The sequence below is a fragment of the Erythrolamprus reginae genome, chromosome 1 (genome assembly GCF_031021105.1).
Source record: "Erythrolamprus reginae isolate rEryReg1 chromosome 1, rEryReg1.hap1, whole genome shotgun sequence".
Lineage (NCBI taxonomy): Eukaryota > Metazoa > Chordata > Lepidosauria > Squamata > Dipsadidae > Erythrolamprus > Erythrolamprus reginae.
Window position 1 is genome coordinate 337,676,090 of NC_091950.1, and position 18,973 is coordinate 337,695,062.

The 18,973-nt window shown below is 39.2% G+C and overlaps 1 protein-coding gene across 3 annotated transcripts in view; it reads left to right on the top strand.

The window, feature by feature from the left end:
- MTR (5-methyltetrahydrofolate-homocysteine methyltransferase) overlaps window positions 1-18,973 on the top strand; it is a 97,962-nt gene that overhangs the window by 47,370 nt on the left and 31,619 nt on the right. For all 3 annotated transcript variants that reach the window (XM_070734011.1, XM_070734010.1, XM_070734012.1), the window contains 9 exons: window positions 1,198-1,310; window positions 2,734-2,874; window positions 5,208-5,393; window positions 6,109-6,288; window positions 8,990-9,106; window positions 9,212-9,352; window positions 14,540-14,629; window positions 16,174-16,326; window positions 17,509-17,616. In XM_070734011.1, the coding sequence (XP_070590112.1) occupies window positions 1,198-1,310; window positions 2,734-2,874; window positions 5,208-5,393; window positions 6,109-6,288; window positions 8,990-9,106; window positions 9,212-9,352; window positions 14,540-14,629; window positions 16,174-16,326; window positions 17,509-17,616 (1,229 nt within the window). The remainder of the gene's footprint in view (window positions 1-1,197; window positions 1,311-2,733; window positions 2,875-5,207; window positions 5,394-6,108; window positions 6,289-8,989; window positions 9,107-9,211; window positions 9,353-14,539; window positions 14,630-16,173; window positions 16,327-17,508; window positions 17,617-18,973) is intronic.

The window sequence follows — 18,973 nt, forward strand, 5'->3', positions numbered from 1 at the left end:
GGTACTACTGTACGTGTATAATTGTTAAGACTGAGGCAATACATCATAGTATCTTTTTTGCCACTTGAACAAGTGCCTTATAGTGAATCAGACATTGATCTCTTGATTCCACAAACTGGAAGAAGTGTGTCCTGTCATGACTCCAGAAGAAAAAGGGCTCTTTCTGCACCCAGGGATTTGGGATCCTTGTTAGAGAGAACTAGTAAGAGCTATACTTAAGATCTGCTACAGGCAAAGGAACTATACTATTTTCTGCTATTTGCTGTGATTTAACAATTGTTTGTAACTTATGATTAATGATTGTAACTATAATTATGACCCGTTATTTATTACTTATTATTTATTATTATATCTACACTTTGAGCCTTCTGTGTCTGATCACACTTGGCCAATAAAGAAGTCTATCCTATCTTATCTTATCCTACCCTAATCTACCCTCAAAAGTCAACACAGACTCAAACGCACCCAAATAACAACCCACTTGTGTAATTTATTTATTAGATTTATATGCCACCTCTCTCCGTAGACTCGGGGCGGCTCACAACAATAACAAAGACAATGTAAGAACAAATCCAATAATTTAAAAACCACTAAAAACCCCATTATTAAAAGCAAGCATACACACAAACATACCATGTATAAACTGTATAGGCCAGGGGGAGATGTCTCAATTCCCCCATGCCTGACGGCAGAGATTAGATTTATTAGATTAGATTTATTGGATTTATATGCTGCCCCTCTCTGCAAACTCGGGGCTTAAGAACTTTACGAAAGGCAAGGAGGGTGGGGGCAGTTCTGATCTCCGGGGGGAGCTGGTTCCAGAGGGTCGGGGCCACCACAGAGAAGGCTCTTCTCCTGTGTCCTGCCAAACGACATTGTTTAGTCGACGGGACCTGGAGAAGGCCAACTCTGTGGGACCTAACTGGTCGCTGGGATTCGTGCAGCAGAAGGCGGTAATGATGAGTCTGAAGAGATAAGAATTCATTCTTTTTTGTCATTTCCTTGTTCATTCATCCATTTATTGTGAATCTGCTACCAACATAATGTGCTGCAAAAATATTCCATCTAAATCAAGTATGTTGTTGCTGTTTATTTGAATTCTTTTCTACTTCTTTGCTGTGTCACCACATTATATTGTTGCGAAGAGACAAAGGTTCTTTTCCCCCCTTGTATATATACATATAATTTATTTTCCAGGTCTGGAACCCTTCAGAATTGGAAAATACACCAACTTTGTCAACATTGGTGAACGTTGCAATGTTGCAGGATCAAAGAGATTTGCCAAACTTATAATGGCAGGCAAATATGAAGTAGGTCCAACTTTTTTTAAGCTTCAGGACTTGCATTAAAATTTTGTATAATGCACTGTTTAAGGATTTGAATGCATAGTTTCTACTAGATACATTACATATTTTTGGAATTTTTATTTTAATACAATGTGAAGCACAATCTTTTTCTGGGAAGGGGGTGTGTATGTTTTTAAAAAAATTTCTCCAACATACAATAAAATATACATGCATTGCATTGGCATCCTTCAGTCTCAAAAGACCATGGCATCATGCTCTGGGGAATAAAGCAAAATAAAGTAATAAAAAACACAGCATCAATGCCTAAAATTGTAATATATAGCATTTCCTTCCTACATCAAACATTCCAAAGAGCATCTTAGAACATATTTTCCCTTTAAGCAATTCTCTCTTTCTTTCTAAAATATTTAAAATTATCAAGAACTTTCATCTAGAAAAATCATAAGCTATAATGTTCAATATCTCTCCCCCTATACAATTTATGTTCCCTTATCTACTAAGATGCTCTTTAGTTCCCTAGTTCCAACCTTTTTAAAAAAATACAAAATATAACATAAACATCTTAACTTTTTTCTGATTTAACCCTTTCAAATCTGTGTTGCATTATTGTCTAGTGCTGCCACTATTACTTTTTTCGTCATCTGGGTCTTTACCTCCTTAAAGTCTAATTGTCATATATTCCTTCAAAAGTGATTTTAAGCTTTGAATTATTTTTAATTTTAATTTCCATTCATAAAATTCATCCCAAACTTAATAATAATCATACTCTTCTTTATCCTTAAGCCTAAAGGTAAGTCTATTCATTTTGGCACATTCTAAAATCTTACGTTAAATTTTTCTTTCATTAGGTATCTTATTCAACTTGTCCATATACTATTCTAGCTGCTGTTGCAATATGTACAGTCAAGTAAACTTCTACTTTGTTTAAATTTTCTGGTAAAATAGCCAATAGAAATATTTCTGGTTTAAATTCAGTAGTCTTTTTCAGAATGTACTTCATCCAATGTTGAATCTTTTTCCAAAAGTTTTGGGCTTCCGTGTATGTTTACCATGTACAATAAAAAGAGTCCGGTACCTGATTACATTTCCACCATTTCATTGATCTATTCTTAAACATTTTTGCTAACCTCTCTGGTGAAACACAATCTTGAGTATTTCTTTTTTTAAAGTGAGAGGTTCAAACAGTTTTGAATAATGCGATGAAGGCAGCCTTTAAAATGTTTTACAAAATAAATGTAAATAAACTCTGACACATCTTATAAAATAGAAACAGTTTTATGGGGAGACAGACATAATAAAAGCAGCTTGCTAAAAAATGCAGAAACAAATGCCATCAACGTAAATACAAGAAAAAAGAAAAAAGGGGGGATTGAGCAGAATTAGATGCATTTATGTTTGAACTGATGTCTTTTTTCCTTTAACATAGGATGCCCTGAGTGTAGCCAAGGCCCAAGTTGAGATGGGAGCTCAGATCCTGGATATCAACATGGATGATGGGATGTTAGATGGCCCAAGTGCTATGGCCAGATTCTGCAACTATATTGCTTCGGAGCCTGACATTGCCAAGGTTATATATTTAACTGGATAGTCTTTTAATTTCCTGAGTCTGGTGTTCTCTACATGTCTAGGGACTACACAATATCTCAATACCTCAGCAGGTGTTCTGATTGAAAAAATGGTAACAGGAAGTGAAAAATCAGAAGAAATGCATTAGAAAGGTTATTATAATTTTTGTGGTATTTTGTGATGACATCACACTTCTGACCTCGACTGGGCTGTTATAGTGCTGGAAGCTTACATAAGCGTCAAGTATTTGGGATGCTGATTAATTGTCTATTTGTATTTGTATTTGTATTTATTAGATTTGTATGCCGCCCATCTCCGAAGACTCGGGGCGGCTAACAACAATAAAAAAGACAATGCAGGCTCTTCTCCTGGGTCCCGCCAAACGACATTATTTAGTCGACGGGACCCGGAGAAGGCCAATTCTGTGGGACCTAACCAGTCGCTGGGATTTGTGCGGCAGAAGGCGGTCCCGAAGATATTCTGGTCCGATGCCATGAAGGGCTTTATAGGTCATAACCAACACTTTGAATTGTGACCGGAAATTGATCGGCAACCAATGCAGACTGTGGAGTGTTGGTGTAACATGGGCATACCTTGGGAAGCCCATGATTGCTCTCGCAGTTGCATTCTGCACGATCTGAAGTTTCCGAACACTTTTCAGAGGTAGCCCCATGTAGAGGGCATTACAGTAGTCGAACCTCGAGGTGATGAGGGCATGAGTGACTGTGAGCAGTGAGTCCCGGTCCAGATAGGGCCGCAACTGGTGCACCAGGCGAACCTGGGCAAACGCCCCCCTCGTCATATCTAGCTGGTTATGCTTTGGTTAAAACCTTTGTGGTGTTCTTCTCAAATAGAGTTGAGTTTTCATTTCAGAAGAAAGTGCTGGCCTTGCATCTTTTGCTCTCATAAGAATGTCCCTGGCTTTTGAGGTTAATTCTTGATTCTTGGATTTCCAAATCCATAAACAATACTAAATATCACAGATAGCATATGAGCACTGTCTATATAATGTTGCCCACCTTCAGAGCAGACATTATTTGGCATGCATTTCATTAGCAATGACTGATGTCATTATTATTATTATTATTATTTTTATTATTTATTATTTATTAGATTTGTATGCCGCCCCTCTCCGAAACTCGGGGTGGCTCACAACAGTAATAAAGACAATATAGCAGCACATTCATGCCAAACATAAAACAAAGTATAAAAGAGCCTGGGGGAAAGGTGTCCCAACTCCCCCATGCCTGGTGGTATAAGTGAGTCTTGAGTAGTTTACGAAATGTTAAGACAGATTTAATATCCAAAACAAAATCTTGTTTTAACCAAGAAACATTTGGCTGAATCACATACAGCCAAATGCTATAAAAAGAGTAAGGTGAAATTTCATGAATTTTGGTCTTTGAAATTTTTAAGATAACCAACTTCAGCTTTCAGATTCCCCCAAGCGCCAAAAAAAATGACTGCCTTATTTTCCAGGCAGCCTTGTGTCCTAGTGTTCTTCTGAGAGCACAGATTGTGAAGAGAAGCCAGAAGGGAAACTATCACCCAAAAGGGTTTTTCCTCTGATCTTTATTCTGAAATGAAGTCACTAAGCCTTTGGAACTTGGCAGGTAACCCCTCTGCTTAGAATGTTTTGTTCAGCTGTAATTTTTGTGCGTCAGTCTGAATGTCAGCCCTGTGCAAATCACTGCTGTTAGGTCATAGAATCTTTTCCAAAGGATGTCATAATTTGAAAAAAGCTCTTGAAAGAGAGAAATTAGTCTAGCCTTTGTGGTAAATGTAATTGCATAGACGATTTGCTTTTTAAAAAAAAAACAAATTAAACTTGCAAGACCTTTTCTCTCTGCCTTGGATATGCATTGATCCTTGAGAGAGAAACTTTTAACTATGCAAAGAAGCTTTATTGTCCACCCAAAAATACAAATGACCAAGTAATTTAGACAAAGCAAAAAGCATTTACTTAGGAAGGTCAAGTCTTTATACAGAGTACAGAAATAAAGAAACAAATGTTTTATGATGTTTTGTATGTGTGATGCAAAAAGTAACTGATAACAACAAAACAGTAAGTAAACATAAGAGACACACAATTAATATATGTTGCCTCTTCTGCTTTCCCATCTGGGCTTGTTTGTTTAATATTTGCAATACATAAGGATTTCAATTTATGCTCCTTGTTTTGTTTCATTCCTGAAAAACCTAATATTTGCATATAAAAGAAATAAATAGTAAAAAAAAAGGATATGCATCCACACAACTTAGACTTGGCTGTTTATTGTCTTTGAAGATCATCATCATTATTATTATTTTAATGTTGTCCTTTTTTATCCGCAGGTGCCCCTTTGCATTGATTCCTCAAACTTCTCTGTAATAGAAGCTGGGTTGAAGTGTTCACAAGGCAAATGCATAGTAAACAGCATCAGTCTGAAGGAAGGCGAAGAGGATTTCCTAAAAAAAGCAAGAAAAATTAGGAGATATGGGGCAGCAGTGGTGATTATGGCGTTTGATGAAGTGGGGCAGGTTAGTTATACTTTCACCCACTAGAAATTGCCCAGAAGGTCATAGGGACTTTTGTCCTACCTGTGTTCCAGTAAAAGGAATAGAAAGTAAGCCCTTGACTTATGACCATTTGCTTAATGATGGTTCAAAGCTATGACAGCCTGGGAAAAAAGGGCTTTACAAACCATATTCATATTTATGACTGTCCCCCTTTCCCCTGCCATGGTCATGTGATTGCAATTTGTACATTTGGCAACCGGCTCATATTTACAGCTGGTTAAAGCATACGGCAATTGTGTGGTTGTGATTTGCAACGTTTTTACCACCTTTCTATTGAGAAAACCAGATTCCCTTAATGATGATTCGCTTAAGCATGTTATTTACTTAACAATCACTGCAAAATTGGTTATAAACTTGGGTCTGGTCATGTGGTGACTTGACTTATGACCACAGTGACTTGTGACTGAAATTCTGGTCCCAATTTTGGTCATAACTTGAGGATTACCTGTAGGTCAATATATGAGCTTGGGCAGTTAAATTGCAATGCTGAAATATCAACTAGTTAGCGTCTGAACCTATTACAAATAAAATAAAACATGAAGAGCTTTGCTGAAACATAGGTTTATTGTAGCAAACGAAGAAAAGCCACATTAGAAACCTAATTAAATAGAAACATGATATACCACAGGAAAAAATAAGTACTGTTCTTTCACATGTTTGTTTGTTTGTTTTTCAGGCTACGGAAACAAAAGAAAAAATTTCAATCTGCACCAGAGCCTATGACCTTCTTGTGAACAAAATTGGCTTTAATCCATGTGATATAATTTTTGATCCCAACATTTTGACTATAGGTACTGGAATGGAGGAACATAATTTGTATGCCGTTAACTATATCAATGCAACTAAAACAATAAAAGTGAGTCTAGGAAGTTAGGGAGTGGGATTTGGGTTCTTTAAAAAAAACCCGATTTACTTATTTTATTTTAAGCATTTTACTACTGGCCTCTACCTTTATAAGTACTATATTTCCATGAAAATAAGACAGGGCCTTATTGTCTTTTGACCCCTGAAATATGGCATTGGCCTTATTATCAGGGAAACATTATTTTGGGGATGCAGGAAGCACCTAAACCTTGCCGCGCAGCAGAGCACCAACCAGCTGCTTTGCCAGTGCTGCTCAGACCACCACCTCCAGCAATCGTGGAAGCTTTTTTGTTGGTTCCTGTGCAAACAGGACGAGGTGAGGAGGCGAGGTGGGACAAAGGGGGGGGGTATGCCCTCCCCCATCTGCCATCCACGCAGAACGGCCCACCGAATCTGGCCTGCTGATCTCGGGCGGCAGCAGTTCTCACCTGATCCTCGCTGGCAGTGCTGTGGGCAAGAACCAGCCATGTCTATCGTGCTTCATGGCTGCACAGACAGCCCATACCGGTCACTACTCGGAACTTCAGTGCCAGTCCCTCTCCTCCCATCCCAGGTCAACCTGGGACTGGGGGGAGAGGGACTGGCACTGAAGCTGCGAGTAGTGACCGGTGCAGGCTGTCTGTGCAGCGAGTTTATGTGCAGCCACTGTTTTTGTGGGAGCCACTAAGAGAAGGGGCGTGCGAGCTAGGGTTCGTGAGGCCATTCCATGTGATGCCAGGTGTGTGTGAGGCAAGTTTCACCTCCCTTCCCTCCCTCCCGGCCTCATCTCGTGTGGTTTGCGGAGCAGCTGCGCATGTGTCTAAGTCAGTATTTCCCAACCTTGTCCACTTGAAGATATTTGGATTTCAACTCCCAGAATTCCCCAGCCAGCGAATATTGGCTGGGGAATTCTGGGAGTTGAAGTCCAGATATCTTCAAGTGGACAAGGTTGGGAAACACTGGTCTAAGTATATTTGGGAGGGCTTATTTTTTGGAGGGGGCTTATATTAGCGCATGTGCTCGAAAGCCCAATTGGACTTATTATCAAGACAGGACCTAGTGTCTGGGAAACACAGTAGTTGGGTGAGGAAAAGGCAGTAGCTTAAATGGAACTCTACAGCCTTTAATGTTGTACATTTTTGTCACTTTACTTTCAGTAGCACCATTATTATAAATTATATAGTTGCTTAAAAATAACTCGGACCATTAGCTGAATTGTATATATACTTAGAGTAATTAAATGGAGCAATATTTGCCAAAAATTGACAGTTTGGCCAAAAGACCTTTGACAACGTCATGTAAGTTACTTCATTCAATTAATATAAGTTCCATTACTGTCTGTGAGTTTATTTTGAGTTTGTATGGTAAATGGGATATTTTTGAGATTTTATTTTTGCATATGTCTGTGATAAATTACCACAGATAAATGATAAAAACATTTTCTATTTATAGCTGTATTATTTGAGGTCACAACTCAATCCTTTTCTAATGTTAGCAAAAGGGTAAAAGTAATATTAATATATCTCTACTATTATATATATCCCCTTCAAACAAGATAGGTCAATATTATAGAAATGAGATATTACTTTCTCCAAAATCATGGTTCAGAAGCTTTGAAAAAGTTTGTTAGAAATGAATTAACAAATTGCCCATGTGTAGATATAACACAATGAATCTCCTTGTGTATACATAATGTATATGCTTTCCATTGTCTTCTATCATGTTTTAGGCAGATTGATAGCAACCAATGAATTAGTCTTCTCTATTGAAGTTATGCAATGGTTAAAATACAACTTTCCATTCAACCACAGTTCTCTGTCCAATTGTAATATTGATTTCTTTGGGCTGCTCAGTTTCGTACAGAAACACCTGGCACCAGTAAGATAGTTTTTGGGTAAGAAACTATTTGCTTCCTGAAGTAACTGAATAAAAAATTAATGGAGTAATATGTAAGACTCCTCGGCTCTAGTTCTGAAGAGCATATAGACATTTTCACAACAGATTGAAAATACTCAAAAAGAAAACAAAGAAAAAAATTCCAATGATTTTTAAAAAAATTTTATGGTCATAGAAAGATATACAGTGGTACCTCTACTTACGAACTTAATTTGTTCCGTGACCAGGTTCTTAAGTAGAAAAGTTTGTAAGAAGAAGCCATTTTTCCCATAGGAATCAATATAAAAGCAAATAATGCGTGCGATTGGGGAAACCACAGGGAGGGTGGAAGCACTGTTTCCTCCCAGGAGATTCCTAGAGAGGCCTCACAGAGGCTTCTCCTCACCTTTTCTGGCCCTGTTTCCTCCCAGGAGATTCCTAGAGAGGCCCCACAGATGCTTCTCCCTGCCTTTTCCGGTTACAGTTTCGGCGGCTCGGGTTTGTAAGTGGAAAATGATTCTTGAGAAGAGACAAAAAAATCTTGAACACTCGGTTCTTATCTAGAAAAGTTCGTAAGTAGAGGCGTTCTTAGGTAGAGGTACTACTGTATAAGACAAACCTCTTTAAATATAGGATAGGTTGTATCTTGAGATGAACATTTTTCTGGTCAGAGATTTGTTTGTTGTCATATTCCCACCCACCCCGACAATAATGCAAGTGGCAGTCAGATAATGTTCTGTGGCATTTCTCCTGTGACCAGACAATGCTAGTCACACTTGCTATCTATTCTCTCCTTGTAACATTTCATTACTTTTCATTGCTGGAATTTCTGTTGTTAGGAAAATTTGCCTGGAGCCAGAATAAGTGGAGGCATTTCCAATTTGTCTTTCTCCTTCCGAGGCATGGATGCTATTCGAGAAGCAATGCACGGTGTTTTTCTTTTCCATGCAATTAAGGTAATGTGATGGTTTGGGCAAAATAGTTTCTGATTGAAAAATACTGTTGTAGAAGAAGTTGTAATATTCACTGGTGGTTTTTTCCCCTCCTGTGTTTATTTTTAGCATGGAATGGACATGGGGATTGTGAATGCAGGAAATCTACCAGTGTATGATGATATCCAAAAGGAACTTTTACAGTTGTGTGAAGATTTGATATGGAATAAAGATCCGGATGCAACGGAAAAACTTTTGCATTATGCTCAGGTTACATTTCCCCTAAATTATTTTTAATAAGCACGAGTTAACTTTTAAACACGGATGCTGAAAGCCTGAAGAATTGCTTTGTGATTTATTCATAAGTGACTTGGTTTTTTACATACATGTAACCCAAAATGTTCCCTCACCCTCAAAGTAATTTATATCAAATCCTGCTGGTTTGGATGATTTTGTGGAAAAAATATTGGCCTATTCTGCCTTTCCCAAAGAAAAATAAAGTAGCATTGTAGTTTAGGAAGAAGAAGAAGAAACACATTTTTGCTTCAAGGGTATGAATTAGGACAAACTGGGTTTATTTTTATTTAATTATTAAAACAACAAAGGAAAAATAAGAGGAAATATAAAACATAACCAAAAAACCCAGGACAGTTACAATTAATACAAAATATGGGGTTGGCTATAAATATGCAAAGTAGTGAGTTCTTTCTTAGTAAGGTGCTTACTAGTTTGTTATGTCCTGGAGTTGAGAATGCACACATTCATGTCCAACTGTAACAACAATGGTCCAGTAATCTTTCTCCATGCTAACAACTTCAAAAGCCACAGCCTTCTGAATCCCCAGCTGTACATACTTGAGATAAACCTCTGTAAGAAGATCCTAATAATGTTCTTTGCATTTGGAAACCTTAAAATGTTGGAATTTTTAATAAAGAGCAGCAAGTCACAAAGATGTGAGGGAAGGAGAGGGGCTGAGAAGGTTGGGATGTGGAGCAGTATAGTTCCCCCCCCCCCGCCATCACTCTGTTAAACAACTAATTCCCACAACACTGTCAAACTATCTAGAAAGACAGTATTACTCTCATTATTCTCATCTTCCTTATTACCTATTGTTCTGCCAGTGTGTTTCAACCACCCGTAATTACAGGGTAATTAGTCCAGGAAGACACACACCACACGATAAAAGGAAAACCCAAAAGTTTTTATAAACAGAAAAACAGAAACAGCTCCCTTTTTAAATGTCAAAGGGATTTTCTGGTACACACAGATTAAATGCAATCCAATTGCTCACCCAATAACTTGGAAATTGAGTCCAATTCTAAAGTCCAGAGAGTCCACACACAATCTTGAACAGCACAAAAACCACGATCTTGACGAAACAATGAATCAGATAAACTGCCATGAGGCTAAAACGTCAGGTTGCGCTTTTATCTGTAGCACTAATTACAGCAGCCCCACCCAACCACAAGTGGCCTCATTTTCTCTTGTAATAATCCTTCAGTTGTTGTCTCCTATGCATCACTCTACGCATGTGTGGATGTGACATTAATTCTTGTTCAGAATCCAAGGATGATACAGATGATTGATCTCCTCCTGGGCTGTCTGCCAAACTCCCCTCTTCCCTGTCACTCACGCTTCCTTGGTCAGAGGAGGCTTTGTCGGCAGATTCCATTGGGAACAAAACAGCCCTGCGGCATGTGGATGTTTCCCCCACATCCACCTGCACATTCCTTGGGGCAGGAGCTGGGCCAGAGCTAACCACAACAACCTATATCCCTACCTTCTTGTGACTATAACTTTGTTGCTTATATCTTATGATTTATATTGTTTACTTAATATCCTAGTATGATTTATATTGATTGCTTATTTATTATCAATGAGCATCAATAAGTGTTGTATCTAATGTTTTTTATGATGAATGTATTTTTACAATGTCTGTGATAATGATCTATCACTATTGTTGTGATAGCACTGAGAGCTTATGTACCAGAGACAAATTCCTTGTGTGTCTGATCACAGTTGGCCAACAAAAATTCTATTTTTACAAAGAAAATACTAGAGAAGCAACTTTGTCAGTGTTACTGTTTTAAATAAATAGCATTTGGAATCAGAATTTGGGGGTTGACATGCTCCATAAACCACAGTACAGTGGTACCTCGTGATACGAACCCCTCGCCATACGAACAATCCGAGATACGAACCCGAGGTTCGGAAATTTTTTGCCTCTTCTTCCGAACTTTTTCCATCTTACGAACCCGCTGCCTGAACGCTGAACCCGGAAGTTCGGCAAAAGTTCGGGTTCGGGTGGCTGCTGAGAAACCTGCTGCCTGGCTGTCGCTTTTTGAAACAGCCGGGGGGCTTCTCGGCGTCCTCCCAAACCTGAACGCCAAACCCGAACTTTTGCCGAACTTCTAGGTTCGGCATTTGGGAGGCCGCCGAGAAGCCCCCTGGCTGTTTCAAAAGGCGACAGCCGGGCGGCGGGGCTTCTCGGCGACCGCCCGAACCCGAACTTTTGCCGAACATCCGGGTTCGGCATTGGGAGAACGCTGAGAAGCGCCCGGCTGTTTCAAAAGGTGACAGCCGGGCGGCGGCGTTTTTTTGCGGTTTTTTTTCTTGCACGCATTAATTCATTTTACATTGTTTCCTATGGGAAACAATGTTTCGTCTTACGCACCTTTCACCTTACGAACCTCCTCCGGGAACCAATTAAGTTCGTAAGACGAGGTATTACTGTACATTTATATAATGTAAGTAATAAAGTATTTTCAGTAGAAGGAAACTGAGATAGTATTGCAGAGCAGAATAGAAAGGGGTGGGTGGTTCAATTAAGCTGACGGGAACGTTCCAGTTCAGAACAGTGTTTGATTCATTAGTGATGCATTACGTGATACAACATAAACGATCACCAAGAGGGACTGTACTAAAGCCAAGTTAAGTTATTAGATTTTTAAAATAAATTGCTGCTACACTGGCTGGGGATACATTTAAATTACAGTATATTACCAGAAATAAAAATCCAAAGCTCCATTTTTATTTATTTTTGGGCATTTTCATTCCCATTGATGGAATATTTATGTGTTCCTGCCTTACCTCGTTTAGAAGCAAAAGCTTTCTGGAGTCAATCAGCAGCTGTTAAGTGTTCAGATGTGTAGGGTATTTAATGCACATTCCCATATTATGTAAGATCAGAGAGCACATAAAACAGGTTAGGTCAGATTTTCATTAGACATGATGAATTTTCTGGACACTGATCAATTTGATAATGGGGTGGATTGCTCGTAGTCCAGAACACTTCAACATATATATTGTACCCAATTTCCTTTGCTTTCCTGAGCAAGTAACTGTTTATCTGTATTCAAGTGTGAGGTATGTGCCATATCGTCAGACATCATGCTAATGATCCAATGCAACTCTGCACTGATCTTCAAGAAGCTGCTTTTATACAGATAAATATAAGAAGATGCCTCAACATTCCCTTGATTTTTTAAAGGGATCTTAATCATATAATGCTAAGGTAAATAATCCTTCCACCCTGTCCTTTTCTTATCACTCCCCCTCCCCCCCAGTATTTCTGAGGCTAGAAGGTCATAATAAAGACATGAAATAAAGTGGCTAAATGTTCAGTCTAAAATCTTTTTGGAGCTGAGGGGTATACATTGAACATTGTTTATTAAAAAACTATGTATTTGCTCAAGTGGCAGAATATAATTCTGGCAAATAAAACACACAGTTTCGGTCTTCATGTCAGCTATGCAAAGTAGACTAGAACAGGAAACTCAATAGGAAAGCTAGGACAATTATTGAGCCTCTATAGTGACATAGTTGCTTCTGAATACTACCTTGTTTCCCAGGAGTCAAGGAATGTTTCAGCCCTCTGCTTTATTCTTATTCTTATTTATTAGATTTGTATGCCGCCCCTCTCCGAAGACTCGGGGTGGCTCAAAACAGTAATAAAAAGGCAATAGAACAATAGAACAAATCTAATAATAAAAAGATATATAAAACCCCAACAATTAAAAATCATACAGCACATACATACCAAACATAAAATATAAAAGCCTGGGGGAGATGTCTTAGTTCCCCCATGCCTGGCGATAAAGGTGGGTCTTGAGTAATTTGCGAAAGACAAGGAGGGTGGGGGCCGTTTTAATCTCCGGGGGGAGTTTATTCCAGAGGGCCGGGGCCGCTACAAAGAAGGCTCTTCCCCTGGGGCCCGCCAAGCTTTCATAGTAGCTCTTGCCTATTTCTCTGACTCTACACTTCACTTTAATAGAAGTGTAGACAGAATCTGAAATTTGGAATCAACAAAGAATCTTAAGAAGGCCATCCCCCTTTGACCCAGGATGCCATTAAAATTAGGTCTCTTCAGTGGCCTAAAATCGCAATTCCCAAAGTGTGGCCTGGAACCTTTGGGGGGTCCCCAATAGCCTTTCATGGGGACCCTGAAGTCAAATATTTTAAAATTGCTCAGTTTTAATTTATTTATTTATTTTATTTATTATTTGGATTTATTTATTTATTTTATTTATTATTTGGATTTGTATGCCGCCCCTCTCCGAAAACTCGGGGCGGCATACAAATCCTAATGCAATAAATATTAATAGATACAACACACATAGGCCAAAGCTCTTTAGGAACCTCAGTCATTTTTAAGAATGTGAAGGGGTTCTGAGACCAACATGTTTCAGATCCGCTAGCCTAAAAGACCTTCCAAGCTCTGAGACAAAAAGCTGCATTGGAAAAGAGACCTCTTATTCCATTGGTAGGAAGATAGTTTCAATATATTAATACATTAGAGAGGGTCCAGAGGTATTTTAGAAGAAGAGTACTCAACTCCTCTGCTTGTAGTAAAATTCCTTATTCCAAAGGCTTGAAATTTTAGGCCTGGATAACCTTGAACTACATTGTCTACATTCCAATCTAAGCTTAGTACACAAGATCATCTACCTTAACGTCCTACCTGTTAACGACTACTTTAATTTCAACCGCAATAACATTAGAGCTATCAATAGATACAAACTAAATGTAATAGGTTCTAATCTTGATTGCAGAAAATATGACTTCTGCAATAGAGTAGTGAATGTCTGGAACACTCTACCTGACCCTGTTGTTAGTTTCTCTAACCCCCCATATCTTTTATCTTAAACTGTCTACTGTGGACCTTGTAGGTTTCTTGAGAGATCCCTAAGGGGGCATGCATAAGCGCACCAGCGTGTCTACCGCCCCTGTCTTACTATCCCCATTTACACGCACACCTTTTATGTGTTCATGGCTATGTTTTACTTCTTTATAGTCATTTATTTGTGTCATTTTTTTCATGTGTCCTGTTTCTTTCCACTTGCTGACCAATCAATCAATCAATCAATCAATCAATCAATCAATCAATCAATCAATGCATATTTATCAGTAGTGGTGGGGCAAATTATTTCATTTTAACTTCTCTTAATCTCATTTCAGACCCATGCTAAAGGAGGGAAAAAAGTCATACAAACTGACGGATGGAGAAATGGATCTGTAGAAGAAAGACTGGAGTATGGCCTTGTTAAGGTGAATTTACCTAATTGATGAGCTAAAATTTGTTCCATTGCCTCTTTGACTAAGTTTAATCCTAAAGGGAAAAGTTGCTGGTCATTACCAGCCCAAATCTTTTAGGCCAGTGGTCCCCAACGTTTTTTCCACCAGGGACCAGTTTCAGCAAGGCAATTTTTCTATGGCCCGGTGGGGGCGGAAAGGGGTGTGGTTGGGGGCGGGATTAAGCATGGGGGTGCTGGTCCTTCCCGCCCCTCTTTCCCGCCATCGCCCTGTGGCCGGCAGAACCTGCCTCCCAAACCCTCTTGCCCGGCGGCAGGTGAAGCGCTGGAGGGAGGGGGTCAGGCCGGCCCTCCTGCCTCCTCCCCCAGCCAAAAACACAAAGGCGTGCCACGGCAGAAGCCAAAAGAGGCTTGAGCCTCCCGGTCCTTCCCGCCCCTCTGTCCCGTCCATCGCCCTGTGGCCAGCAGAACCTGCCGCCCCGAGTCTGCGGAGAGGGGCGGCATACAAATCTGATTAAACTAAACTCCCGAGGCCTCTTTCCCAGCGGGAGATGAAGCACTGGAGGGAGGGGGCGGCGGCAGGAGGACTGGCAGCTGCTGACTCCACGGACCGGTGCCACATGCCCCGCGGCCCGGTACTGGTCCGCGGCCCGGTGGTTGGGGACCCCTGTTTTAGGCTATCTGTGTTCACCTTTCCAGGATTTGTTCCTGATGAATTGGGTAATACAGTGTACTTCCAATGGCCCATTTGGGACCTCAATTGGCAGAATTTCTCTTTAAGAATACAAATAAATGCCCATTCGCATTTCTTTCAAATTTAGATCTAGAATAGAGTTCTTCAAGTTTGGCAACTTAAGATATATGGACTTCTGAACATGCTATCTGGCTGGGTAATTCTGGGAGTGGAAATCCACACATTTTAAAAGGTGCCAAGCTTGAAAAACATTATGAACGTTCTTCATGGGCTTCAATTTAGAACCCCCTTCAAAGCATCCACACCTTGTAATGAAAAATGGAGGTTCACCTGAGGCAAGGCTGTAACAACTTTTTCATGCAGCTGGCTTGAAACCAGTTGCTGTTAATTGCACTTAGCAGATCAGAAGCTGCCAATATGAAAAAGGAAGTGAAATTTTGAATACTTCAAGAACAGCCTGCCTATTTTAAAACTTAACTCAGAGATTCTTTTCAGAATACCCACACACAGTTTTGGGACGTGAGATAATGAGGAGGCCTCCTGCTGTGAATGCTTTTCTTCTATCCCTTTGCCAGACTCCTTCAGGAGTATTTTTGAAAGTGGTTGAAAACATTGCCTCTTACGCTTCCAACATTAATCGATATTACTAGTGTGTTTTATTTCCCTTCTTTTTAAAAAACTTTAATTACTCTGTAGGTTTATTTTTTATTCAGCTCTTGTTATAATTAGCCTATTTTAACACCCTTAAATTACTACAGTCTCTTTTGGGAGGTTGTTCTTGAGGGCCTTGGTTTTGTAAAATGCAATAGATAAATATTGTGGGAAGATATACCACTTTCATGTCCAGATGGTTGTTTTTTTCTCAGGGCATTGAGAAATATGTGATTGAGGATACCGAAGAGGCTAGGATAAACAAAGAGAGGTATCCCAGACCTCTGAATATAATTGAGGGCCCTCTGATGAATGGCATGAAAATAGTTGGTAATCTTTTTGGAGCTGGCAAGATGTTTCTTCCTCAGGTAAAGAAGAAGTTTCCATTAGCTTATTATAATTTAACTGTGTAATTAAACATTACATCAATGATTTCTTTGGCTTGAGGGAGGATCAGTGTCTAGTTCTTAGCATTTCAGGATGTTGTAGTAGAATATAAGAGATTGTCTTATACCAAGCCAAACAGTTTGTCCATTTTACCTCAGTAGAGCAGCTCTTGTGCCACCACTCTGCTGAACACCTAATCCTCACAGCACTGTCTTATGTCTAAAGTATATTCACCCATATTGTATGGCTATAATAGTATTATTATCCTTCTCATCTCTACTATCGCATTATTGGTGTCATTATCATGATTATTATTACCTTATTGCTTTGCATGTACATGGAGAGCTGTTGTATTGGAGACAAATTATTTGTGTATCTAATCACATTTGGCCAAGTAAAGTATTCTACTCTATATGAATGTAATGTTGGTCATGACCTTTAAAGCCCTACATGGCATTGGACCAGATTACCTCCGGAACCGCCTGCTACCGCACGAATCCCAGCCACCGATAAGGTCCCACAGAGTTGGCCTTCTCCGGGTCCCATCGACTAAACAATGTCGTTTGGCGGGCCCCAGGGAAAGAGCCTTCTCTGTGGCGGCCCCGGTCCTCTGGAACCAACTCCCCCCGGAGATTAGAACTGCCCCCACCCTCCCTGTCTTTCGTAAACTACTTAAGACTCATTTATACCGCCAGGCATGGGGGAGTTGAGATAGCTCTTCCCCCTAGGCCATTACAAGTTATGCATGGTATGTTTGTGTGTATTTTTGGTTTTATAATAGGGGTTTTTAGTTGTTTTTTATTATTGGATTGTACATGTTGTGTTTATTATTGTTGTTAGCCACCCCGAGTCTGCGGAGAGGGGTGGCATACAAATCCAATAAATAATAATAATAATAATAATAATAATAATAATAATAATAATTATTATTATTATTATTATTAATTATATTGGAAGCATTTCTCCAAAATGGCAGAAAAGGGAGAAACTGTTAAAGGAGTTGCTTAGAAGTTATTAGGTTACTTTGTTGGTATTTATTGGTAATTTTCTGTTTGGGGGGGGCTGATACGGTTTGCTTGCAGATTAATTCATTGGTTGCTATAATCTTGAATACATTTTTTGAACACACTCCTGAGTCTTTTTTTCTGAATCTGAATATACAGGTGATTAAATCCGCTAGAGTTATGAAGAAAGCAGTGGGTCATCTTATCCCATTCATGGAGAAGGAAAGAGAAGAATTACGTGTATTGTCTGGGAGCACGGAGGAAGATGTGAGTTTGCAGCTTCAATCCTTGATTCTCTTAAATTATTTTTTGTTGCAGTTGTGTTATAGATTTTTGTGTGGGTCAGGAATTCATAGCATGTCATGGCAGCAATAAATAGATCCTTTTACATGAGCTCTCAGTCACAGAGATGGGCAGCTGATCGGAAAACATAAAGTTGTCCATTTGATATGTTGCCAGTAAAACAAACAGCAATAGTATTCTACACAAGGATCCATAGTCATAAACTTGGTACTTAATTGGAGTACAGGCAGAAAATAAAAAACAAAATTAACAGTAGCAAGAACAGTTTTTGCCTCTCTCTGTTGAGCTGCGTTTTTCTCTAAAGCATCATTTTCAGTGATAAGTTTTCCATTGATGTGGTCTACTACCTCCATTTTTCGTGCCTCTTTTACCTTGGGTAGTTCTTCCCTTCATTTAACAACCTAATTTTGGGGATTGCCTATCTATGTAATCTCATACAGCCTCATACCAAACTATTGTTTCTGAGCAAAAAGGTATGGAGGAAAGAGAGAGAGTCCCAGCAGGAAAGATACTGAAGGGGCGAGTACAACTGCACTAGAGTGCCTTCCATCCCCTGTCCTATTGCTCTCCTATATCTCCTATACCTTTCTTCTATTCCTATATCTCTTCTTCTATTCTTTCATTGATATGTTTTATTCCTATATCTCCTATACCTTTCTTCTATTCCTATATCTCTTCTTCTATTCTTTCATTGATATGTTCTATTACTATACCTTCTTTTCTATTATTTCTTAGATATATTTTACTATGAGTATCTCCTCTATAACCTTCATCGTGTATTTTACTATGTGTATATAGATATATACCCACTAAAACCCTCATTGTGTATTGGACAAAATAAATAAAATAAAATAAAATAAATAAGAGATGGACAAATCAGACCTTTTAGGACTGATGTCACTAAATGCATTACTAACTCTGTGCCAATCCTATTATTCTCTTTATTGGCATTTTTCTTTTTAAAAACCTGCACTGCTCTTGTTTTAAAAGCATTTTGTGGCTTGATGTATAACACAGTACAGTTTTGAAGTTGAAAAATGGATTTCTGGAGAAATGCAAATTAGTTTGGGAGGTGTGAATCAGATTGGTTCGCTTCCAAAGGCAAAGCAAACAAATCCTTGGGCTTCCTTGCTCTGCAGCCTCTTGTCTCGGGAAGCATCTGTCAAGCTAATGTGTAGTTGCTCATTGGAAGCAATCGTGACGTTGGAAGAAACTTGATGCTTTTTGCTGTAGCAGATTTCTTCCATTCCTAACAGGCATGGGGAAAAAAATAATGAAATAACAGCAGTTGTTCTTGTAGTTCAAATTGTTGCGAAGGCTG